Below are 25,370 nucleotides of genomic sequence, written 5' to 3'. Positions count from 1 at the left end.
AAAAATGTGGCAACTTAATCAAATATCATTTCAAATGACTATATGAAGGCAATTTGGAATGAAAAAGTTAGAAATCTTTTCAAATATAATAAATTATATAATATCTACAATGATCAACATTCAGGAGAGTATGTTAAGTAAAATAATAATTCACCTCCCCCCCAAAAAAAAATAAAATAAAAAATAAAATAAAACAAATACCAGGTAATTCTACTTCTGAGAGATATCTGCTGTAGCCAAATATACAGACCAAAAGGAATGGCATTAGGGATGAAAAAGTAAGACAAAGGAGCACTTGTTTGAAGAAAAAATGTGATACAAATTTTCTAGAAAAAAAAAAAGTTACAAAAAAATTGAATGAACAGAACTGACCAGTAAATTTAAAATATATGAGACAATAAGTTCAGAAAAGATATACAGTTTTGACCACAATTACAAATTTGACAAATATATAAAAAATAAAATAATTGTAAAATCTTCATGGTACCTTTAAAAAGCTCAAGTCTTACTCCTAGACAAAAGAACAGATGCATATATGGAGAGATGATGAATATACCATTAATTCTAGCTACTTGGAAGGCTGAAACATGGAAATACAATTCCAACTTTAGCCACTTAGCAAGAGTCTATTTTAAACTAAAAGTCAAAAGGGGTGATGATGTAGCTCAATATTATAAGAACCTCTGAGTTCAATCTGCTGTTTGTGTGTGTGTGTGTGTGTGTGTGTGTGTGTGTGTGTGTGTATATAAACAAAATTTAGATACATTACATGATTAAGCACAAAAGCAGAGTAAATAATCAAAGCACTATATACAATTATATATAAAACAGAGGAAATATTTATACATGTAAGTAAAAGCATAGAAAACTTGATTGAGAATTAGCAGATGGGTCACGTGCAGTTTAATTTTACCTAATGTTGTCCTAAAGTGACAAGTCATAATAATTTCTATTTAATTATTACATATAGATATAAAAACAAAAACAGTATCACTAATGTGATAAAACATAATGAACACTAAAGCTCTCTAAAGAGTGAGATTCAAGAAAGATACAAGAATTAGAGAAATGTTGCCTACAATAATATGAATAATTGTATTATAATAGAAATCTTTCCTTTAATTTTTTGTAGCTATAGATGGATAGAATGCATTTATTTTATTCATTTATTTTTAGGTAGTGCTAAAGATGTGTGAGGCAAGCCTTCTGCCACTAAACTACAGCCCTAGCCCTGAAAATTCTTCTTTGAACCACATTGATCAGCTATACTTACATAACCACTAGGAGCAGGTATTGTGAAATACTGCTATTCATTACATGGCAGAAAAACTTCACAGAATATTCAATATAAGCATTCATATAAAGTTCTGATGAGAAAAATTTGAATAAATAAATATTTAAATTATATTAAAGACACTCTCCTGTAATATTAATATCTTACAAAGGTTTAACCTAGAGATATTTGGAAATGAGCAGATTTTCTAGGGACCCCCCAAATGCAAATAAATGCCAGGTTATGCATATCCTCACAGTCATTGTGGAATAATTTGTAGGGATTCTGACTGTGGAAATATGCAGAGAAGCATTCCTCTGGTGAGAAAACTCCCAAGGGTAACAGTACTTTGTTTCCCTGCCTTAGAATTCCCTGCAATTTTCCCTAGGAACTAGTCAAGTAATTAAATACATGTGCAATGTCAAGCTGCTATGGCAGTGCCATGCTTGAAAAGGTTCTGCACTAGAATGTTATCAGCCTCAAACATAATCTCTGGCACACAACTTCTTGGAATAAAGAAACTCTGTTTTTTACAAGCACAATGTTTCACTGAGCCTAAACCTGTCCACAAAACAGTAAGTTTATAAAATGGACTTTCTTGAGAGCTACACAAAACTCCTAACACTGCACTTTGCAACTTAGTATATAACTGAGAAATAAGCTGCATAATGTTGCTAAGTTTGTAACTTGCCTAGTAATAAAATAAACAGTATGTACTAGTGATGCCAATGACCTAAATTAACCTGTTGATATAAATAAAGCTTGGCAGTTTGGCCTCTCTGTACTATGTCACATTTCCTGTCTCTTGTCTGTGTCTTCTTTTGATTTTCTTTTTTTTTAAAGAGAGACAGGGAGAGGGAGAGAGGGAGAGGGAGAGAAAGGGAGAGATGGAGAGAGGGAGAGAGGGAGCGAGGTAGAGAGGGAGAGAGGGGAGGAGAGGGAGAGGGAGAAGGAGAGGGAGAGGGAGAGGGAGAGAATTTTAATATTTTTTTTCCGGCAGACACAACATCTTTGTTGTATGTGGTGCTGAGGATCGAACCCAGGCTGCAGGAAATCATGCTACCACTTAAGCCACATCCCCAGCCCCTCTTCTTTTGATTTTCCTACAATATGTTAATTTAAATGTAGGGAGATCACTGAAGAACAAGAAGGAGCAAAGGAGCTTAAATAATTGATATGCATGGTAAATGGAGAGAATGAAATGCTCTTTAATGATTGCAACTGAAACAAACCTAGGCTTGAAAAAATATTTTCTGTCAGATTTTAGCTTATCAATTAACATTTTTAAATGTGAATTCCTCTTTAATTTTGGACCTTTTATCTGTAATCTTTGCTTCATTGATTTCTACCCAATTTGATATGTCTACTGTCACTTTTCTCTTCAAATCCCAAGGTTATTTCATTGGAGATCAAATGGTGACCAAAGATTACATAGAGACATCAATATTTTTTGATGTAATATGTCACGTTTTGTTATTTTCTTGGAAACTAAAGAAGTCTTTTTACTGTTACCCTTATTAGGAATAAAAAGAAAGAGAAAATATCCTATAAGAGTCTACAAAATTATTTTCTTAAACATTATTTTTCTAGACAAAAACTCTAAAATACTTTGAAACCATTTTCATTCTCTACATTGTGAGCACTACTTAGAAAAGATAAGTTAAACATAAAAAGAAAAAAAATCTTTAATATTTCCTTTTTTACATAAACAAATTCCCAATCTTTGTACTAAAAACAAGAAACAAACTTTTTAATGCAGAATAAAATCTATCATAAGATACTGTATAAAGTTAGAAAAATAAATATTGGTTTTGAATTAAAAATTCTGAATGAAATTTAGGCTTACCAATAAAGAGTAGGTTTTTATAGATCTCTAACATCACATCTCCATATAAAGTCTGCTGAGAAGAGTCCAGGAATTTCCATTCCTCTTCAGAAAATTCAATGACCACATCCCTTAATGTCAATGGTTCCTGAAATAAAAATGAAGAAATACATAATACATAAATCATAAGATTAATGACATAGTATTTAATTTCATACAAATTTTAATGAGAGTTAAAAGAGGTGGGTTCCACAAATGGTAGTGATATCAACCATTCAATAAGATACGTTTTTTGTGGTGCCTGGGATTGATCCCAAGGTCTTTTGCATGAAAGGCAAGCACTCTACCAACTGAGCTATATCCTCAGCCTCAATAATTTAATTTAAGAATTAAAATTGGTGGATAATTTTGTTATAATAGAACCCAGGGAGCAGCACATGTAAAGAAAATCAATGAAGCAAAAAAAGTGGAAAAAAATCCAACAAAATTCCAAAGGATAAATAATAGTTGCAATTAGTTATTGAATATTCAAAAGAAGCACAATGAAACAAATCAATGATACTTGAAATATGCATAGCAAAATTGTAAGTAATAACTATACTCATATGACAGTGGTCACCTTAGTGTATAGAAGACATAAGAGATCACTAAAGACACACCAAAACTTTCAACAGTCCACATAATTATTTGAATGTTTATCACCAAAGTTGTCTATCTTCTCATTATTTAAATATAACATAAATCTATACTGTATTTAAAAGAATTACTTTTACAAAATCACAACTCACTTCTAATACAAAAGAATAAAATTTTTAACTATCAAACTATTACAAAACACTTAGGTACTTGGGTGAACTTGAATCACATGGCACAAAGTTATAACAAAATATAAAAATAAAAAAGCAAATTAAGTGAATAGACTGTTACTCTCTCAGTTCATAAGGAAACAGACATATCAGGTTTACCATTCCCAGATTTGTAAAACCACTCTCACTGTGAAACTCTATCCTCACTTGGCTCATTTCAAAGTAGAAAGTGAGAGAATAATAAGCAGTTAAAAAAAAATTCTGAACGGTTTTTGTACCCTAAATGCCTCTCTGACAGCTTGGAAATAATCCTTTTACCAGGGTCTCAATTATCACTAGTGAACAAACACATACATGAAGTTAGTTTAACATTCTGATCTGTGATGTCTTTTTTCTGAAACAGCATGTTTTTTTTTTTTTTTTAATTTAGAGATTTAATCCAGGGGCACTCTACCCCTGAAATGCATTTCAAGAAGTTTTGTTTTTTTTATTGTGATAAATGGGCTTACAATGTTGCTTAGGGTCTCTGAATTACTGAGTCTTGAATCATATTTACTTTCTTACTACCTTATCTTTCCACATCACTATAATTACAGGTTTGTGCCACTGTTCCTGACTCTGCAACTACTTTTGATACCAAATGTGTAAATTTGCTCAACAACCAATATTTCAACAACTAGTAGTCCAATAATTCAGTTCTGATACCATCTAGTACAGATCCCAAAAGTTTGGTGTTCGCTCCTATCAAATTTTACTAAATGAAGTGCCAGTTTCAAGCCCCAGAATAGAACGATATTCATATTTATAATCAATTTCCTATAAATTAGGGGACTCTACATTTACTCACTCAAGTAATTTATTCTGATAAAAAAATAACACAGTTATGTATACCAGCTTGAGATAAATTATATAAATATGGAAGTTGACAATTGAAACCTTGCATAGAATATAAAAAAAGTCAGAGAAAAATGGGACACTATATAGGCCATTTTAAGAAATAAGTGGTTGAAGATATTACCTCCAATTTTTATGTAGTGCCATAAAAGAGCCCTTTCCCAATGTGATTTAGAAGATCCTAACTATTTTAAATATGCTGATTCAGATACTCATTCTGAATATTCCCATTGTTTTACATAAAATAATATTTAATTGAACACTTTTACATTCAGTGGTAAGAACAAAATATTTGTTTAAAAAAAACAGGTTGGTATTCTTTAGATAATTTCCTTTATATGAAACCCTTAGAATACTGAGCCATCTCATGGCAGCCCAAACCAACATACACAGAATTTTCTTAAAACTCCTAAGTATTCATTGGCTTCAGGGAAAAGGATACTTCATTTGGAATTTTGATTTTTTTTGGTACAGGGGTGTTCTACAACTAAGATATATTCTAGGCCTTTTATTTTTATTTTTTGAGATAGTCTCTCACTAAGTTGCTACACTAAGCTTCAGCTTTGATCTTTCTTCTTCAACCTCCAGGTTGTTGTGATTTCTGGCATGTTACAATATGCCCAGAAAAATATGAATGCTCTAACTTTCTTTGGTCCATTTTCATTTCACCTTATTTATTTGCTATTTCTTCTAAAAAGAAAAACTTGACAGCCTAAGATTTTGGATGCATCCATATCTTATATTTGATGAATTTGAAGTATTGCAAAGTAGATTTAAAAAAACAAAAGCTACTTATTACCTATCTCCTAATTTTTTTCCAATCTGACATTCTAGAAATAGCTCCACAGCAAAGAAAATTATAGCCACAGATACAACTAAGATCTTACTTAACCTTCAATGATGTTCTTTTTCAGGCTCAAAAAATTACCTTAGTTTGAGTATAATTTTATTTGAAATTTGCCTGTATATTTTCTCTTTGGCAACTTTTCTTAATCTTTCAAATATTAGTGATAAATTGCATTTTATAGGTAATAAAAATATTAGACTAAGTGAGACATGCTAAATCCACCATCCTATTTATTTAAATATTTAGTTACCACCCCAAACTTGAGGTATTACATTATGTCTTCCAATTAGCATATACTGAGTTTTTCCTTGAAGACGTGTGCACAAAAACACTAGGATGTTGTTTTTTCTAAATTCTTGCTACAGCTTATTCTCATTTCAAATTCTGGCCCCTTATACTCAATCTTCCCTGCATGAGAAAGAAAAAGGAGGATAAAAATCAAATTTCCCTTTCTTTTCAGTTACAGAATCAATAGATCTGAGCAGTAATGTGTTTCTGGGGAGCTGAACCTAACATTTGGGGAAAATAATATTAATATTCCAATATCTGAAGTATTTAGATGAAACCTATAAAGGATATTCCTGTAATCTCTAGAGTATCCAGCTAGTCCAACAAGGTGTTCCATTCTCTGACCAAAAGCTGCTCTGTAGGAAGAGAGGATTACACACAGGTTAGCATTCTCTAGGAAATTCAACAAACATGGAACCTGATGAGACCTTGAGTCAGCTTCATGTGATTTTTACCCCAGAGCAACTCAAAGACAAGGCAGATACTGAAGAGACATCATATTCTAAACTTTCTTAAGGGAGACCTAAACTTGCTGTCTATGCTTACGAAAGACAAATAAACAAAAGTTTAAAGATTTTTTTTATTTTAATATCAAGGATTAAATTCAGCAGTGCCTACACACTGAGAAACATTCACCTCTCCTTTATATTTTTTATTCTCAATATATTAATTCTCTCACTTCAGCCTATTAAAATGCTGAGATTATGAACTTGCATCTTCACACCTGACATTAGGTACAAATATTTTTTAAAAAGTTTCAAGTTATAACCACACGTTCCTCTCATGTAAAAGTACAACCACACAAATGCACACACACACACACACACACACACACACACACACACACACACTCACTTTTTAAAATTCCATACAAAGCTAAGAGAAAAGATGAATTAAAACTCTGTGTAATTTGAAATGTTCCAGGGAACAATACTTCATAATATACAGCAGAGAAAATATGGCATTTAGGAAAATCATGCTTGCCTACATTGGAAGATGCATTTAAAAAAGTGGGTCCCCCCTGATAAAAAAAAGAGAAAATGAAAACTCCTTGGACCACAACTCCTCTCAAATATGAATTATTTATATGAGTCAAAATTCTCATGTCCTGATCCTGTATTTAACAACCACTCTGAAGGGGTGTAGGTAAGAAAGTACAGAGCTGGTTTCAGGCCAGACAGAGGTCACCATACAGAGGACAAAAAGTAGAATCCTGACTGTCAACCCCATGGGACAGACATGGCAGTATATTGAGCTCTATCAAATTTAGACTAGGGTTAAAATATTACAAAGGTGACCTCAGGAAAGTGCAGTTCTCACAATTAGTTTTGAATACTTTTACTCAGCCCATTTGTTTTTATTTTATAATGCCCAGCCCTGAAGACTTCTTATTTTTAAATACTCTAGACCCTGAAAGTCAGAAGGAAAGGGTCCATTACAGAGCCATTCATGCATCCAAAAACCTGGAGATGTATCAAGAGATTTGCCTGAGACAGAGATAAATTGTTTCCCAGATTTTGAAGCCTTACCTCTATTCTTTGTTTTTCCCTCTGATTCAATAATTATCACCTCAATAATTTTTATTTTATAATTTTTACTTGAATAGAAAAAAATACCATGCTTGGACCCCTATGCCTCTGAGTGCAAGGTGAATAATTTCAATTCAGGCTGTAGGACCCAAAAATAACAAAATGTTAATTATACTCCTTCTCAGACAGAGCTTTCTATGTGCAAGAATACCTGGCCATAAAAGGGGACATAAGTATTTAATGTTGAATATAATTTTATATCAATTATCAATGACAGTAATACCAATGACTGATTCACAAATGCAAATAATAGAGCGAGAATTACTTTACATTTTTGGATTTCATAACCTTCATACTCTGGCTAAATAAGGCTTTTTGTTTGTTTGTTTTTGTTCCAGAGATAGACCCCAGGGTTGCATTACTGAGGAACATCTCCAGTTGTTTTCAAAATTTATTTATTTATTTATTTTTTTGCCAGAATCTCACTAAGTGTTTGAGGCTGTCCTTAAGCTTATGATTAACTTTCTTTAGTATCCTGATGCACCAGCATTACAGGTATTCAACAACATGCCCAGCTCATGTTCAGAAATTTTGAAGCAACTAGATTTTATAAAAAGTAGACAATCTTCTACAGCATCAGAGTTGGAAGAAATAAAATGATAAATATACGTGTAACTGAACTTTTAGGGTTTGTAAGGAAAACAAAAAAAATAAATAATTATAAGAATGTATAAATAAATTCCTATAAATTCTTAGAACCTATAGGCTATTACAAATAATTGGTACTTTATAATAATTTAAGTTATAAAATAATTAAACATTACATTATATAATAAAATCATGATTATAATTTCCAAGTAATTTTTTTATATTTTAACCCAAATATTCATAATTTTATCATTCCAATATAGAAACAATGAAAATTGTTTGCTAACTTCATGTATTTTTCATTAATTTTTTCAAATCTCACACTTCTTTCCACTTCTAATACTTCTCAATGAAGATCAACCACATTCCAAGAACTCATTAGCCACATGTGTCAAATGGCTGTCACATCACAAGTGTATATCTGATATGCTGTGATTCCCTGGACTGCAGATAATTGAATGACTAAAACCCTTCTTTCTTATCAGAGGTGAGGAAATGTGTCTTCTTTAACAATATTTCTCCTTTAAACCAAATGAGAAAGAAATGGTATTTTTAGACCCAGGAGTGTGCTATAAGGTGAGAGTTGCCTGAGGCAGGCCATTCTTCCAAACTGAAAACTGTTAAGGTCAGTAGCCTTTTCATATATTAGACAGAAAACAAAGGATGATAAAAATCCAGGGAAAAGTATTCTCATGTCTTGATATCTGTCAAAACCTTGAAACTGAAATTTAGTTGTGAACAAAAAAAATCAATTTTTTTTGTTTGTTTTCTCATTGGACCTTCATCCTAGTAATCCAGCTATGGTTGTCTGGTTTATATTTGTTGCAGAGTATGCTGTGAGTTAATGTACTAATAACATTTTCATGTCTACATGAATTTTGGCATTACTCAATATAATTTTATAGGATTTTCAACATTAAATCAAGAAAAATAAATTCAGTGCTTTTTCCAAGCCTAAATCTATGCAGTTAACTTGAAATTAGCATGTGTAAATTCTGGCTTTCTGTTTCTATTAAATGTATTTAAGCTATTAAGTATTACAAAGCTGTTAAGTATCACAAACTACCAGCCAACTAATTCATGATTCAAATGAGCAGTTAATGAGCAAGCCAAATTTGGACTGGGTTTATCTGGGCTATTCTGATTTCAGCAGATACATTACAAGTGTAAGCTCAGCTACTTGACATGGTTACCCTGTTTCTGGAAGAGAGATGGCTGTCCACTCTGGTCTTTTCATTCTCATCCACATAACCTCTTCTCCTTCATAAGCTTAATATGAGCTTCTTCTTCTTAAGATGATGAAGTTTACAAAGACAAAAACAGGAAGAATTCAAGACACTTTAGATCTAAGCACAATACCAGTACATTTGCATATTCTCTCTCTTCTACTTGGTGTAATATAATAGCTATTTTTAAATTCACATATTGGCAAAGAGATACTGCCTCTTCATAAGGACAGTTACAAAAGAATACTGACAATTGCTGGGATACAGGAAAGGATATGGAACTGGAGATATTTTTGCATTTTATGCTTTTTTTCTTACTTAGAATCACAACAGCCTGCCTCAAGAATTCAGATTTTCCCCAGGTCACAATAATCATGAAACTTTTCTAGGGCTCTTGATATAGTTCAATTGAATGCAAAAGACCCTGGGTGTAATTCCCAGCACAAAAAAAAAATCATAAAAAATTGTTCTAAGAATTAAGAAACTGAAGAATTACACCTATGTTATAGAAGCACAATTTTTTAAGCCTCATATCCTTTACTATTTTTTCCTATTCAAACACTTTTTAGAACATTCAAGTTTGTGTGCATGTGGGTGTGTGTGTGTGTGTGTGTGTGTGTGTGTGTGTGTGTGTGTGTGTGTTTAGTAGGGAATAATTTGGGTAAATCTATTTGGACTATGTTTTGAAATTAAAGCTAAATGATTCATTTTTACTTTTCATCATGAAATAATAGTAAAAATGTGCATAATGCATAATGTATCTTCAACTTAGTTTATTCTTTTTTTGGTGTTCATAGTCTACTTATAATTTTTAACCTAGAATAACCCTAGATATTATTTTTAATTAAAGAGTTTCTTACCATGAAAGCAAGAGAACAAGATAGGTATACTGAAAAAAATATTTCCTCCACAACTAGTTTGACTAAACAACTGAAGACATATATATATAAAATTCTTTGATTTTTTTTCAACATGGCAAATCTATTCTCTATATACCCCCACATGCAAGGCTGAAGTGGGCAACTCTACACAACACACAAGAAAACCACACAGAGCTAATGTGATTTCAACTATAAACCAATGGTTCCTAGTTCTGGCTAAAATGTACAGTCACCTAAAGGGCTCCTTAATTTCCAAAAATAAAAATAAATAAATATTGCATTAAAACAATGTAATCCATATCCCTGGAGAGAAACCCAGGCATGTGTGTCTTTGAAAGATATGAAATAAATTATCATATGTAGTAAAAACAAAAAACTACTACTTTAAATTAACATCTTTTGATGAATGAGTTGCAAAGACATATAAGATATGTGCTCATTACTTTGGCCACCCAATTTCTCAGTATTTTTTGTTTTTGTGGTTTTTTTTTTTTTAGCTATGAAATATACTTGTGATAATCAACTAACAAATAAAAAATCTTATTTTTAAATCAAAGTTCTGGAGATTATGGTTGATAAATGCTTGGTGTTATTCCTTTATGTTTGAGGTGAGTGAGCACATTATGACAGAAGCCCATGGCAAACAGAAGCACCAGGTATCAACAATTCTTTTCAAGTACATACTGTACAATGAACTAAACAATTTCAAATATGATTTATTTTTGCAAAGTTTCAACTAAATAAAACACCCTTGAAAATAAACCGTAAATATATGGACTATTATTGGGCAATTATTCAAACCAGAGTGCCTGTATTATATTATTGATATCCTTTGCATACACGGATCATTGATATTCATTTTGCCAATTCAACTCAGTTAAAAATTACTGGAAATACACCAGGCACAGTTTTAAGTGCCTTGATTATGAACCACATCATTTTATCAAATAATTTAATTGGAGAAAATTATTTTAAAAATGTGTTAAGCCATGTGTTGTGCTGCATGCCAATAATCCTAGCAATAAATGTAACTTATGCTTTTGGATTGCAAGTTCAATGACAGAATTCATAACATAGTATGGTGTCATTTCAAAGGAAAAAAAGTATATTCACAAAGTGAATATTTTACCAGTGAATGAATGAATATATATATATATATATATATATATATATATATATATATATATATATATATCTCCACTGGTGTGTGTGTGTGTGTGTGTGTGTGTGTGTGTGTGTGTGTGTGTTTGGTGATACTTACTTCCACCCTGTGTACTGTGGAAAAAAGTGAATAAAAAATAATGTTTACCAAATGGTTGCTGAATTAAATAAATAAATAAAGTTATGTCCAAGTGTTAGAACATGAATAAATGCTTGAGAATGATAAAATATTAAATAGAAAGAAAACCAATTTGAGATTTATACCAAATCATAAATTGTTACTAGTATTCTGAGAAACATAATTATTTCAGAAACATAACTTTTAAAATTTTCATTAAAGTATGATGCACATATAAAACCACATAAAGCATTTATGAAAAGATTCAGAAGTTACTCAAAAGTAAACACATTTTGTATCAGCCTTGCTCAGTAAAGTCTAAATAAGTTTTTTCATCTACTATCCCAAAGAGAAAAAAGGTTCTTAATAACTAGCATGGGAATGTCTTATTACATAAATGTAAAATGCATCTTAAAAAAGTAAATATTTTACCAGTTACCCAGATTTAATACCTGTGTATTGTATGCCATTTTTATTTTTTTATGCTTCTACCCATTTCACAACATAGGCCAGCCATCCTCCTTGTATATTTATTTTTCAGTGAGGTCATATGTACAAATCTTGAATGTCATAGAAATACATTATACAGTTTTAACAAATTAGAATGTTAAAAACCTTCACTGCTTTTAAGCACAAAGTATTTACATCATTGCTCCCCCCCCAAAAAAAATTTCTTTTACATGCAACTTTGTTTTCCCCAGAATAATGTTACTGTAATGTATTATAAAAACTATAATTTTATTTTGCCTGTCATAATGCAATATAATTTAAATACAGCTGCTGTAAGAGTCAATAATCATGTGTGCATTAGTAAAGTGTTCCTTTTTATTGGTGACTGCTTTTGTATTTTATAGATGCACTACAATTTGTTCATTTCAACATTCAAGAATATTTGAGTTATTTCTTATTTTGGACAATTAGGATGAGTGGGGCCATCAATAATTTTAAACAAATAATTATTCCACTCAGCTTATTCTTTCCTAGTATTTCAATGACACTATATTTTATTTTTACTGGTTGCTAAGAAAATTATAACTCCCATCTTATCATTTCAATTTACTTAGAGCCAATATTATATGAGTTTACTAAATACAAAATAAAAACCTTACCACAGACTATTTATTTTCTCGTACACTTTGTGCAAGTACTATAAATGTTTATGTACACATTATACATCCCAAAATACATTGCATAATTTTTGTACAAAATAACCATAGGTTATTAAAAACAAAGAGAAACAAGTGTCAATCTTAATGTTGCTAATATATGTTAGCCATGGTGGTACACACCTATACTTCCAGTGACTTGGGTGGATGATGCAGTACGATCATAAGGACAAATAGTGCCTCTGCTACTTAGCAAGGCTCTAAGTCACTCAGCAAAACACTGTCTCTAATAAAAATATAAAAAGGGCATGGGAGCACAGGATTCGTCTCAGTGCTTAAGTGTACCTAGGTTCAATCAATGGTACCAAAAAAAAAAAAAAAAGAGAGAAGATTTCTAATATATTACAAAATTTAGGCAGTGTGGTAAAACTTTGACAATAATGCACCACATACAGAATTTAATAGATAATACTGAGAAATTATAAAATGTTATTAGTGACATTTTGGCTGCAATATTAATAGGTATGTAGTTTTTGGTAAATTTTCTTTGCTATGTGCACATATTTCTAAGTATAGATTTTTAATATCAGTATTTATAGGTTGAGATACCATTTAAACAACAGAACTTTTATAATGATTGTTTTATGTTTTACAAGATACTTTTTCTCAGCATTTTAAAGTTTTCAGGAAAGTGAATTCATAAACGATTTCAAAGTCACTAAACACTACCCAATAAGGAGTATAGAGATTCTTTAATACCCCTGGTAAAAACTCTAACACACATTAGAGATGAAAAACACTTCTATGTGACCATTCTGAATTTAAGTCTTCACTCTCAAATTTTTATGTACACAATGACAGCACACTTTAGATAACATTCAGCGAGAAATCTACCAAATTAGTCAGAAGCCCAAGTGCATATGTTTTGTTGACTTTTCCATTTTGTCTAATTTTTTTTTCTATTTTTACACACTTCATTTATGGTGACCTTGAAAATATCTACTTTTTTAGCTCTGTTGTAACTCATTTTGGGAAAAAACAAAATTAAATAGCAAGAGACACAAGTAAGCTACTTGGTATATACCTTACTTTTACCATATTAAAAACGTTGGTTCGAATCTCAAAAATCTACAATTCAGAAACAAAACAAAACAAAACAAAACAAACAAACAAAAAAAAAACACAAGACCACCAAAGAGAAACAAATACATCCACTCAGTGAAAGAAGTGAAAGAAACATGAACCTGTAAATTTTCTGTTCTCAATTAAGTAGATGAGAGAAGCAATAAAGAATTCCTCCAATTTTTAAAAATAAAAACATTTTCAGAAAGTTTGTCACAATCATCCCTACACTTTTGAAAACTGCAAAAATAAAATATATTAAAAAGTATTTTTGAACAAAATATTTTATAAAGAATAAGTAATGAGAAGTTATATAAAAGATAGAGTAACATCTGCAGTAAACAGCAGCTAAGATTTTAAATAAATAAATAAATGAAATACTGAAGAATTTGCCTTACCAAGCTCATTCTGTTTCTGAAAATATGCTAGGCAGCTTTCAATTAAACTTGCAAATATATATAAACAACCTGGAAAACCAGTATTTATATTTGATACCTACCACTTTAGGAGGATTCAGTTTGGTTACATTGTCAATTAAACTTGCAAAAAATTCCTAGATTCCTATTGCTACTAAAGGAAATAATCACAAATATAACAGCTTAAAATAATAGAAACTCATTCTTTTATAGTTATGGATGTTTTTATTATCAGGATAGAGGATTAATAACAAATTTTAGCAAAGACACACTCCTTCAGAAACTCTGGAAGAAAATCATTACTGCTTTTAATGGCTATTAGTATTTTTTCTGTGGTTACAAATGTTTCCCTTCTTATAGTACTAATACAGCCTTCAAAAGAATAAAGAGAGACTATACACACACACACACACACACACACAGAGAGAGAGAGAGAGGGGGAGAGAGAGAGAGAGAGAGAGAGAGAGAGAGAGAGAGAGAGAGAGAGCGCAAGAGGGAATGGTGCTGTCATAACAAGTTACAACATTCAAGCCTCATAGAATCTGAGAATTATAGCAACGTAGATGTTAGATCCTCCATTGAGCTTATTTTTATTCTTGCACAGAGTATTTGACAGAATCACAAAAAATAAAATTTCATGCACAGTGGATGAAGGAAGAGAGGGGACATTTATCCATGAGAACATAGCAAGACAGGTTAATTATGCACAAAATTGACTATGATAGATTAAATTATGACATAATACATTGTCTCCAGATGCAGAGCAGAGGACAGAGCTGTGTACAGAGTGGAAGTCTTATTTTTTTCTTGAAACCCTGTAAACCCTTTCAATTACATGGAGCTTTGGATTATTCCAACTAATACTCTATTTATACTTTCTGCCTGTCCTTGGTCATCCTCTTACAATGAATGTGCATGGTACTTATTTGAATACTGTGAAAAGAGAAACTATATAAGTGACCTATATTACTCAATTTTTAAGACCCTTTCCTGTTTATTTTCATGGATTTATGTATGTGAAGGCCAATTTTTAATACTGTAGATGAGGAACACTCAGGTATCCAAGCTAAAATATAAAGTGAGAGAAAATACTTACAAAGTACATATGTAGCAAAAAGTTGATGACAGAATGAAAGTGGTTTATATTTGTGAGGAAAAGAAGGCATACCAAAAGAGTATGTTTCAGTCAAAATATTTCTAAATTCACTTAATTAAAGAGGAAATATTAAACCATTATGTAAATTTACAAAAAGGAGTATAAATCATGACTATTTAAACAAGTTTACAAAAAAAGCAAATTTACTATTGCATATCAATCAGGAAGGAGAACATGAAATAGAATGGCAAAAAAAAAAAAAATGACTGAAATTACAAGCCTTGTGGAAAATTGATTTTATACTGCCTACATAGGTATACCTCAATGAGTCATCAGTTCTACTCTTGGACAATAAAATATTCTGAATTTTCCAACAGGTTGCTGTCACTGCTGTTTTCATCATGAAAATACAGTGCTTCTGCCACCATCTTCCACTGACTAAATGAATGAATCTAAGGAGGATGAAGAAACTGCTAACTGTGTATTAGATGAGAAAAGAGTTTGATCCCATGGGGAAAAAGACAGGGAATATTTTGGCAGCCAGATACTTACCACAGTGGCCTCATATTTGGACATTCCTAAAAACCATAATGCTGTAATCAATCAAGTATTCCACACACCTGGCTTCCTGCTCTTAGAGCTTTACCAGAAATGTCACTCTCATTTTCTTTCAAGACTTCGAATTTATCCCTCTCCAGGCACTGCTCATCCAACTTAAAACTGCTGGTCCTCTACTTCTGAACCTGTTCTGTCTGAGCTCCCTCAGATTGTCTTCAGTAACTCATACCTAATCTTTTTTTTTTCATTTTCTTCAAACCATCCCACCAATCCTTAAACTCAGGTAACTTCTCATAATTGAACACTTAATGCTCCATCCCTGACATTTTGAGCTACCCCTCTTTTTTATGACTCCTGAATCACCCTCATATTTGCTCCACCAAAAAAGCTTCAGGCATAATTGGTGTAAGATTTTGTTTCCTACACAAATAGATACATATTTTACTCATTTCTTGTACAATTAATAAAATAAATAAATGGTCCCACTTGTTTTTTGTTTGTTTGTTTGTTTGTTTAAAGAATAATACTTTAAAATAACTAGTTGAAACAAAAAAGTTGAAGTTACCACTAGGGTGACTGGAGTGTATAGTGAAAGCAAGAGGACATGAAGCTGTTCTCTGTAGCATCATTAATGTTCTATTTCTTAATAGAAATAGTAGTCATATAGTATGTTCCTCTTGTAATAATTCATTAATCAGTAGAGTGTGATGCTGATCAAGTATTTGCATTTTTAAATATAATCAAATTAATTTCATAAAAGTTGGTGGGGAAGAGCATAAGGGAGACTAAAAAATTAGGCTACTAGAAATTACACTATTAAATGACTAATTCAAAATTAAAGTAAGAATTCATTCACTAAATATCAGTCTCAATATTTTGAGAAAGGGAATTTTTATAGGTAGAGAGTATAGGGAAAATACTAACAAAGGAGTAATACTTGAACATATTAACAGTGAATATAGCATAGAAATTATCAGTAATTCCAAATGTTGCATTGAGAACACAAGTAAAATTAAAAGAGCTCTGGTAAATTTTATAAGTAAAATTTTTATATTATTTATATATTATATACTTGTAAAATGTATGGTATGTATAATGATGCCTCATTTAATTATGTGGATACATTATAGGAAACACACCATAAGGGGATTCTGTTATTTTACTAATGATGCAGGGTACTAACATAATTCTACATGCTATATACCACTACACAACTAGGTTATAATTTAGCCATTAGAGTACATAAATTCCATCATTAATGAAAACATTGTGCTACATATGACTATTGGATTTAACATTATAGCAATCAATATAGATATCATGATGAGGTGAGTTATTAGCCCTGTGGAACTAAAGACAGAATACTTAAGAAGACTCTGGCCACTTAGACAATAATATAACACAGAAATAGAACTACCATGAAGGAGAAAAAAAAAAGAATAAACTTTCCAAAAAATCTGCTTAAACAATGGAGTATCTACATAACAAAAGATGCCATTGTATCATTTCCTGTTATTACTTAATAAATCATTCACTGGTAAAATACACCTTAATATAAAAGAAAAATATAAAATATGCCAAAGTTTTTACAAGAAAGAAATTTATACAGTGTACTTAATGGTTGGTGACTGTAATACCAGCTACTTGGAAGAAAAAGAAAGAAATATTGCAAAATTAAGATCAGCTTAATCATCTTAGTGAGATCCTTACTCAAAATAAACTTTAGAAATGGCTGTGAATGTGTCTGAGTAGTATGACACACCTTTTTTTAATCATGAAGAATGAAAATAATAATAACATTAAGAGACAGAAATATGGTTGTTTATTTTCAAAGTTAAATGATACCTTCATTTATTTATTTATTTTTGAGAGAGAGAGAGAGAGAGAGAGAGAGAGAGAGAGAGAGAGAGAGAGAGAGAGAATTTTTTAATATTTATTTTTCAGTTTTCAGAGGACACAACATCTTTATTTTATTTTTTTGATGTGGTGCTGAGGATCAAACCCAGCACCCCACAGATGCCAGGTGAGTGCACTATGTGTGTGTGTGTGTGTGTGTGTGTGTGTGCTAGGGATTGAACCCAGGGCCTTATGCATGCAAGGCAAGCACTCTACCTACTGAGCTATATCCTCAGCACTGGAAACTAGTACTGAAAAATGAATCACAAATAAACTTACATACTATTCAGAAATTTAATGTTGCTTTATCAACCTGCTTCTTACACTCAGAAAAGGCAGGGAAGTTTCAATCATATTTTATAGCAACTTTGTTCAATGTTCTCTTAATTCCTACTTAATTCTGATCATATTATCATGATGAAAATTTGAATACATAGATTTGATTTTCAGTAATTTCTGATTTTTAATATGGCTAAGAAAATTAAGTCACTTATTGGAATGAAATAACCAGAAATTATTACTTACAATTATGGATTATTTAAATACAAGACTTTCACAGTGTTAATGACTGTGAATATATAAATTTTTATCAAATTGATGAAATAGCCATACTTCCTATAAAAGTCTAAGAGAAAATTATTCCTTGCATTTTCTCAAATCTTATAGCTTCTAGTGTTCTTTAGCTTGTGACCACAAATACTTCTCTTCTGAGTTGGTGGATTACAGTAGATAGATAAGCCTTCTCACAGGGAAGATGATAGTTAAACAGCAGGGAACTACCCTCAATTCCCACAGGGTCTGAGAACCATATTATATGATATGGAAAACCCTCCTATAGACTGACTATTCCAAACATTGTGTGCAAAGATATAAAAAAGTCAGTTCATTGAACAAAATGAGTGAAGTGGGTTTGTGCCTCTGAAGATGAGAATAAGTTGTAAAAAAAAGCAGCAAAAGTGAGTTCAGGACTGGGCATTACAAGACTTAGCTTACAAAATCCTGAAAACAAAAGAAAACAAAAATTCAGAAAGCACTTTACCCACCTAAGCTTATTTGAGAGAATCAAATTCAGATGAAAAGCAGAGGAAAGAGGAATACCCAAAGGGATATAACAGTATCTATTTTTATTAAATTTTTATTATTATTCCCCACAATTATAGAGTTCTGAATCACCTCAATTACTACTTTCTTCATCTTTTAAGTGTTATCATTACCTTGTATATACAACTCATGTACACTGAATTTACCCTTGCATTTATGAGCTTATCATTTATCTTTTTCTCTGTATAACTGTATGTGTATATTTTTATCTAACATTTCCAGGATTCTGCCATTGAAATTTCTTTGATACCACCTCCATGAAATGCATTTTTGTCACTTCAGTTCAGTACATCTAAATGTTCTATTCCATGTAGTTGGGAAAGATGGGGCTATTGCAAGGTCTTTCTTATTTTACTAATTATCTGCTAGAATTAAAGATCAATCTTGGTGTCTCCAGAGGATTTAATTCTCATTCACCTTTCTTATATATAGTGTTTTATTTTGTATGCAAGCAGCAATAACTGTATTTAAAAGGTGAATAAAAGATTCTAATATGGACATGGGGCTTTGGAGGTCCCCAAATCCCTAGGGTGGTGTTCTGACACCACCTTACCACTGAAGCATCTTGATTGCATTCCACCTTGGACACTGGTACTATGCTTCCACTGAAAGTGATTCATTAGTTATGAATATTGTTCTTTTTCTGCTCTCAATACTCTTGGAAATGTTGGGATTCTTGATAGGTTTAGAATCATAATTTTCAACACACTTATCATAGACCCATTTGATAACAAGAGACCACACATATCTAAGAAGAAGAAAGAAGAGGAAGAAGACCATTTATCAATCCTAAAAAGGTAACAGAATAAATTCTGGGAATAAAATAGTAGTCATCTAATAAATTTGTTTCAAAAAATATTTTAGATGGTAATATATTACTGCATTAGAAAAGAGTGAAGTAAATGCAATTTCAATTATTAGAGTTGTGACTGATTATTTTAAAGAGAGTATCAAAAGCTGTGTGCAGTTGTGCATGCTTGTAATTCTGGAGTCTTCTGAGGTTGTGGTGAAAGATCACTAGTTCAAAGCCAGCCATCCTCAGCAACTTAGTGAGTCTCTAAGAAACTCCACAAAACCCCTTTTCTATATAAAATATTTTATAAAGGGCTGAGGATGTTTCTTAGAAGAAAAGCATTCCTGGGTTCAATCTGTAGTATGAAAGAGAGAGAGAGAGAGATGGGGGGGTAATCAGTGAAACTTTCAGTGTCAAAGATTTAAACAATTTAAAAACAATAGTGGGTTTGTTGATGAAAACTCATCTATATTTATTAAATGCTACATTCAAAAATTAGTATGTTCTCAAACATATACAAGTGAGAGAGGAGTCCTATTTTAAGGTGTAAATAGGAACAAAGAAAATATTTGACACAGCTTTTAATTGACCCAGATGCCCACTTTAGTTTGTGATTGGAATCATGCTCAGGAGATAGATCCTTAAGCTGTTTAAAATAATGTGTTTTTATCAAGTATTTATAAAACAAGATTAAGATCTAATATTAATCAGGCTTGGCAAGGGGGAAATTGTTCAAATAATAAGTATATACCTAAACACATAAACCAATATTAGAGAAGTTAACATTCGGGATATTTATGCCATTATATAATCACTAGTAATATAAAAACAATGACAAGAAAAAGTGAGTAAATAAAGAAAAAATAATTTAATGAATGAATGAATAATTTAAAAGTACAAAGATGTAATGTGACTGCAATTGTAAAAGAGAGCTTGTAGCCTTGAAAAAGTGTAAAGGTACTTCGATATGGTGTTCTATTACTTGCTGAGACATACCTCATGAATTGTAAATTCCACTTATAGATGGGAAGAGTTAAAAACAGAACCCACTCAACTGGCTCTCTCACTTGGGAATAGTGCAAGAGTTACCTTTTTGTTTCTTCCCAAATTTTATTTCTGCTTCCAAGAACACTACCCCTCTAACCTCATGATGCCATTGTAGACTTGTTGCATCTGAACCCTTCTGCTGCTCAAGTTTTTTTTTCATTATCTTTTCCTTCCTACCCCCATATATTCCACAATTTTAATGTGTTTATTTTCAGTTGTAGTTGGACACAATATCTTTATTTTATTTATTTATTTTTATGTGGTGCTGATGATCAAACACAGGGCCTCTTATGTACTAGGTCAGAAATCTGGAGCTAAGCCCAGCCCCTCCACCAATACTTAAAAAAAAAACAACAATGTCACCTACATACTTAGCATCCACCAGTCTTACATTCTGATCCATCCATTTCCTGCTTTTTGCATAAATAATTTTGAGATTTTTTTATTCAGACATCAATAGTCCAGAGTGCTAAGAATTGGGGGTAAATTTTACAGAATATTAGAGGTCAATTACAGAACATTAGAACTTTATATAGTGGGAAGCACCTAAAGCTGAGGATAAAAAGAAAATCTACAGACTTCACTAGTTAAAAGGTCTAAAATTCAGGAAAATGTATAATTTTGAAATGACAATTTCATAAAAAGGAGAGTAAAGGGCAGAACATACTAAGCAAAAGCAAAATTTTCTCACCACAAAAAAATGTACATCTGCATAGAGTGTAATGTATGGGTGTTTCCAGAAGACAAATTAAATTGAAAGAGATATGATTAATTTGAGATGTAGCAATAAAATATTAATTGTATATAATAGTAATATATATGTACCTGTACCAAATATGCCTCATTTAATAATAGGTATACATTGCAAGAAATGAAATTTAATTTTTTTTAACTTTTTTTAAAAATTTATTTTATTTATTTTTTATATGTCATAGTGAATACTGACATCTAGAATTTTTTATTGCCAAATGTTCAGGCTACATATTATATTTACTTGAAGTACATCACTGAACAACAGATGAATTTTAACACACATTGTTGTACAATATGAACTTATAGAAATAATTACGTACCTTATAATAATATGAATAAATAGATGTAAGTAACAGAGAACCTTTATTAAGAAAAAGAAAATAAAACAAAACAAACAACAAGAAACTTGAAATTTAGAGAAAGTTTGAAGTGCTTTGCACAAATAGAAATATGACATTCTTTCCAAAAAGTCATTGGGTCAAGAAATTATTTTTGGGGAAAACTATATTATACACTTTCTTAATACCAGAAGAAACTCATTTTCAGAAGTATTATATACTTCAATATAAAAATAAAATAGAGCTGTGGGTGGTATTACACAAATAATCTCAATGACTTGGGAGGTAGAGGCTGAAGAACCAAAATTTCAAAGAAAGCCTTGTCAACACAGGAAGGCCATGACCACCATGAGGAAGTTTCTGTCTCAAAATAAAATATTGAATGGCCTGGGTATATGGCTGTGACTTAAGGGTATACCACCCCTAGATTCAATAACCCATCTATATCTGTCAAAAGTTACTATGACAAGGAATTTATGATAGATGTGGTGGCGCATGCCTCCAATTCAAAACTCTGAAGACTGAGGTAGGAGGATTGTGAGTTAAATGCCAGCCACAATAAAAAGAGTCACTAAAAAGCTCAGTGAGACCCTGTCACTAGATAATATATAAAATAATCCTGGGAATGTGATTCATTTGTCAGTTGTCCCTGCATTAAATACCCAGCATGAATAAAAGTGATTTATATTGAAAATGTCATAGTACTTGCCTCTAATGTCATCTATTCGGAAGACTAAGGCAGAAAGGTTAAAATTTCAAGGTTAGCTTGGCCACTTGCCAACAACCTGTCTCTATATAAGACTTTTAAAAAATGCCTGGGGATGTTGATGAGTGTAATGGCAACTTTGGTTTAAATCTCAAGAATCACAAAACAGAGCAGTTATTTATTTTCAGAAAGTTACATAAATATGTTAAAAAATTATAAATTGAGCAACATTAAGAAATAAACTTTTTTTTATTAAGTGGTACAATGATGGGCTGAAGTTCTGGATCAGTAGCAGATTACTCACCTGGCAAATGTGAGGCCCTTGGTTCCATCCTCAACACCACATAGCAATAAATAAATAACATAAGGGTATTATGTCCAGCCACAACTAAATAATAACATAATTTTAAGAAAAGGTATAAAGAGAAGTGGGAGAACTTATGAGCTCACATAAAAGTTAAGAATATTTAATAAAAAAGAAAATGACACTTATGGTAGGAGAAATGTTCAAAAATTAAAACCTCTTAACACCTTAACAAATTATAAAAATGCAAGTGAACATCTGATGCCAAAAAAAAAATTACACAGTATTGATGAGGACAAGAAACAATTTCTCTTGAATTAGAGAAAGAATATAAATTGCTATTATTTTTCATGTAAAGTGTTTATTTAATATATATGATATTCCTCAAACAGTAGCAAAGCCTATATAAAATACTGTGTTTCTGATCCTGATAATATGTAGTTATATGATAGCATAAGGCTACAGATATGTTTGTCCATGCTGTTGAAACCAGAAAAAATAGGTGAAAAGAGGAGGTATATTCAAAATAAAATAAATGCTGTAGATTGAAAAAATTGCTTTCTTGGGATCAGATACATTTTTAGTTTCACTTAAGTGGCTCCTGTTTTCTCCAAATTGTCTCAAAATAAAACATAAAAAGGACTGGGGATGTGGCTCTGTGGTTAGAACTCCTGGATTTATCTCCCAGTGCCAAACAAACTAAGGTGTACAATTTCTGAAATATTATAATTATGCCAGTATACATATAGATGTAAAAATATTAGTGAAAATTTAAAAATTAATAAATATATTTTTTTAAAAAAGTGTTAAGGTTCTTCCAAAGCTCAAGATAAAAATGACATATAATTCACTAATAATAATTTTGGGTAGCAAAGCAAGGCTGCACATGCCCATGCTCCAGTGGCTCAGGAGTATAAGAAGGGAGAATCTCAAGATTCAAGACCAGTCTCAGCAATTTGGCAAGGTTGTAACCAAATGGGTGAGATGCTGTCTCAAAAAAGGGGTACAGGTTGGTGTATAGCACAGTGAAAAAGTGCCCATGGGTTAATCTATAGTGACTCAAAAATAAAAATAATAATGATAAATCTGGCTAAAAAGTGCCATACAATCTAGTAATAATATTTCTAAATGAATTGGAAAACTTTTCTCAAATAAATAACAGCAATTCCATTTTTATTGTAGCTTTATTCATAGTATCTAATAAAAAAAATGAAATGCCAGTCAGGCATGGTGGGAAATGCCTCTAATCCCAGAGGCTTGGGAGTTTGAGGCAGAGGATGGAGAGTTCAAAGCAGCCTCAGCAATGGTAATGCACTAAGCAACTCTTTCCAAAGAAAATGTAAAATAGGGCTGGGGATGAGCCTATGTCATGGAGTGCCTCTGAGTTTAATTCCTGGTATGCACCTCTCCAAAAAACATCCTTTTAGATGAAAAAAATATCAAAAGATTTCTTCCAGCTTCACAGCATTGAACTACTCCCCTTAGATGCTACACACTTACAGTTCAAACTGATCTCTAGAAGACAAGACTCAGATAATGATATTTTCTAAATAGGGTTAGAGACATTGATAACAGTGGACACCTTATGTCAGACTGTTCTAAAACTAAGGACTGGGCAAATATGGAACATTGTAATGAGAACACAACACACAGTTAAGTTCTTCAAAGGGGAATCTTAACTCAGACACTGTGATATCTGAAACCACAGTTGGAGATAAAATTAGATTCTTTGCTTCACTGATTTCTGGGTTATTAATTCAATCCAAACAGATATTGAAAAAGTATCAAGGCTACTCGTTAATGTCTATGTAAAACAGGTTATTAAAAATGTACAAAATTAGGGCTGGAGTTTTAGCTCAGTAAAAGAATGCTTGCCTAGCATGGGTGAGGCACTGGGTTCATCCTCAGATCCACATATCAGTAAGTAAAATAAAAGTCCCTTGATAACTATTTTTTTAATGTACCAGGTTTCTCACATGGCTTTTTATGTTCAGATTCACTATGTACTCTAGTCTTTATGATTAAACTTCCTTATAGTTTAAATCAAGTCCAGTCCCATCTTTATTTTCCTCCACACTAGGACAAAGATGTTTCCTGGAAATGTTTGGAATGCTTCTACAGGTCATTTTAATAAAGTGGTCTTACATATATTGAGGGAAAAACATCAACTAAGGTCCCATTACATTTTTAAAAAGTCTTTAATTGGGACCGTGAGGATGGCCTTAGCCCTGAGCTTAAACAACTCCATTTTAAAAACTCCAGTTTTAAAAATGCAGTGGCACCAGGCACACACACAGAATACTCCAGTATGGCCTAAAAAAAGTTACTTCCCCTTAACTTTATAAACAGAGTGAAATATCTGGCAGGCTACACTTGCCTGATAAGAGAGAAAGACAAGAAAATCAGAGTGGAGACCACAAGACCAGAAGTTTCTGACCCCAGGATAAATGATGTCATGGAGAAATCCCATGATAGCTAATAAGAATTGAAAGAGAGGTTAAAAGCCCCCAAATTTAGTATAAATAATAGAGCTAATGAGTGGGGATTTAGCCAGCAGAAACTAGCATGCACTCAAGCTGAAGAGCCTGAAGAGGACCTGACATCCCATCACTTCTCATTGTTCTTCTGATCCTCTGCA

The 25,370-nt window shown here is 31.8% G+C and overlaps 1 protein-coding gene across 5 annotated transcripts in view; it reads right to left on the bottom strand.

Moving 5' to 3' along the window:
• Nucleotides 1-25,370, bottom strand: part of LOC144371511 (zinc finger protein 69-like) — an 86,478-nt gene that overhangs the window by 33,614 nt on the left and 27,494 nt on the right. For 4 of the 5 annotated variants that reach the window (XR_013431474.1, XR_013431475.1, XM_078033829.1 and 1 more), the window contains exon 4: nucleotides 3,120-3,246. Coding sequence is in view for 2 of the 5 variants with exons in the window: in XM_078033829.1 (XP_077889955.1) it covers nucleotides 3,120-3,246 (127 nt within the window). In the remaining 3 variants the exon portion in view is untranslated. Of the gene's footprint in view, nucleotides 1-3,119; nucleotides 3,247-9,303; nucleotides 9,400-25,370 lie in introns of all 5 variants that reach the window. The other variant, XR_013431476.1, reaches the window with a different exon arrangement.

The sequence above is a fragment of the Ictidomys tridecemlineatus genome, chromosome 16 (assembly GCF_052094955.1).
Source record: "Ictidomys tridecemlineatus isolate mIctTri1 chromosome 16, mIctTri1.hap1, whole genome shotgun sequence".
In the NCBI taxonomy this organism is placed as follows: domain Eukaryota; kingdom Metazoa; phylum Chordata; class Mammalia; order Rodentia; family Sciuridae; genus Ictidomys; species Ictidomys tridecemlineatus.
This window is presented reverse-complemented; position numbering and strand designations above follow the sequence as displayed.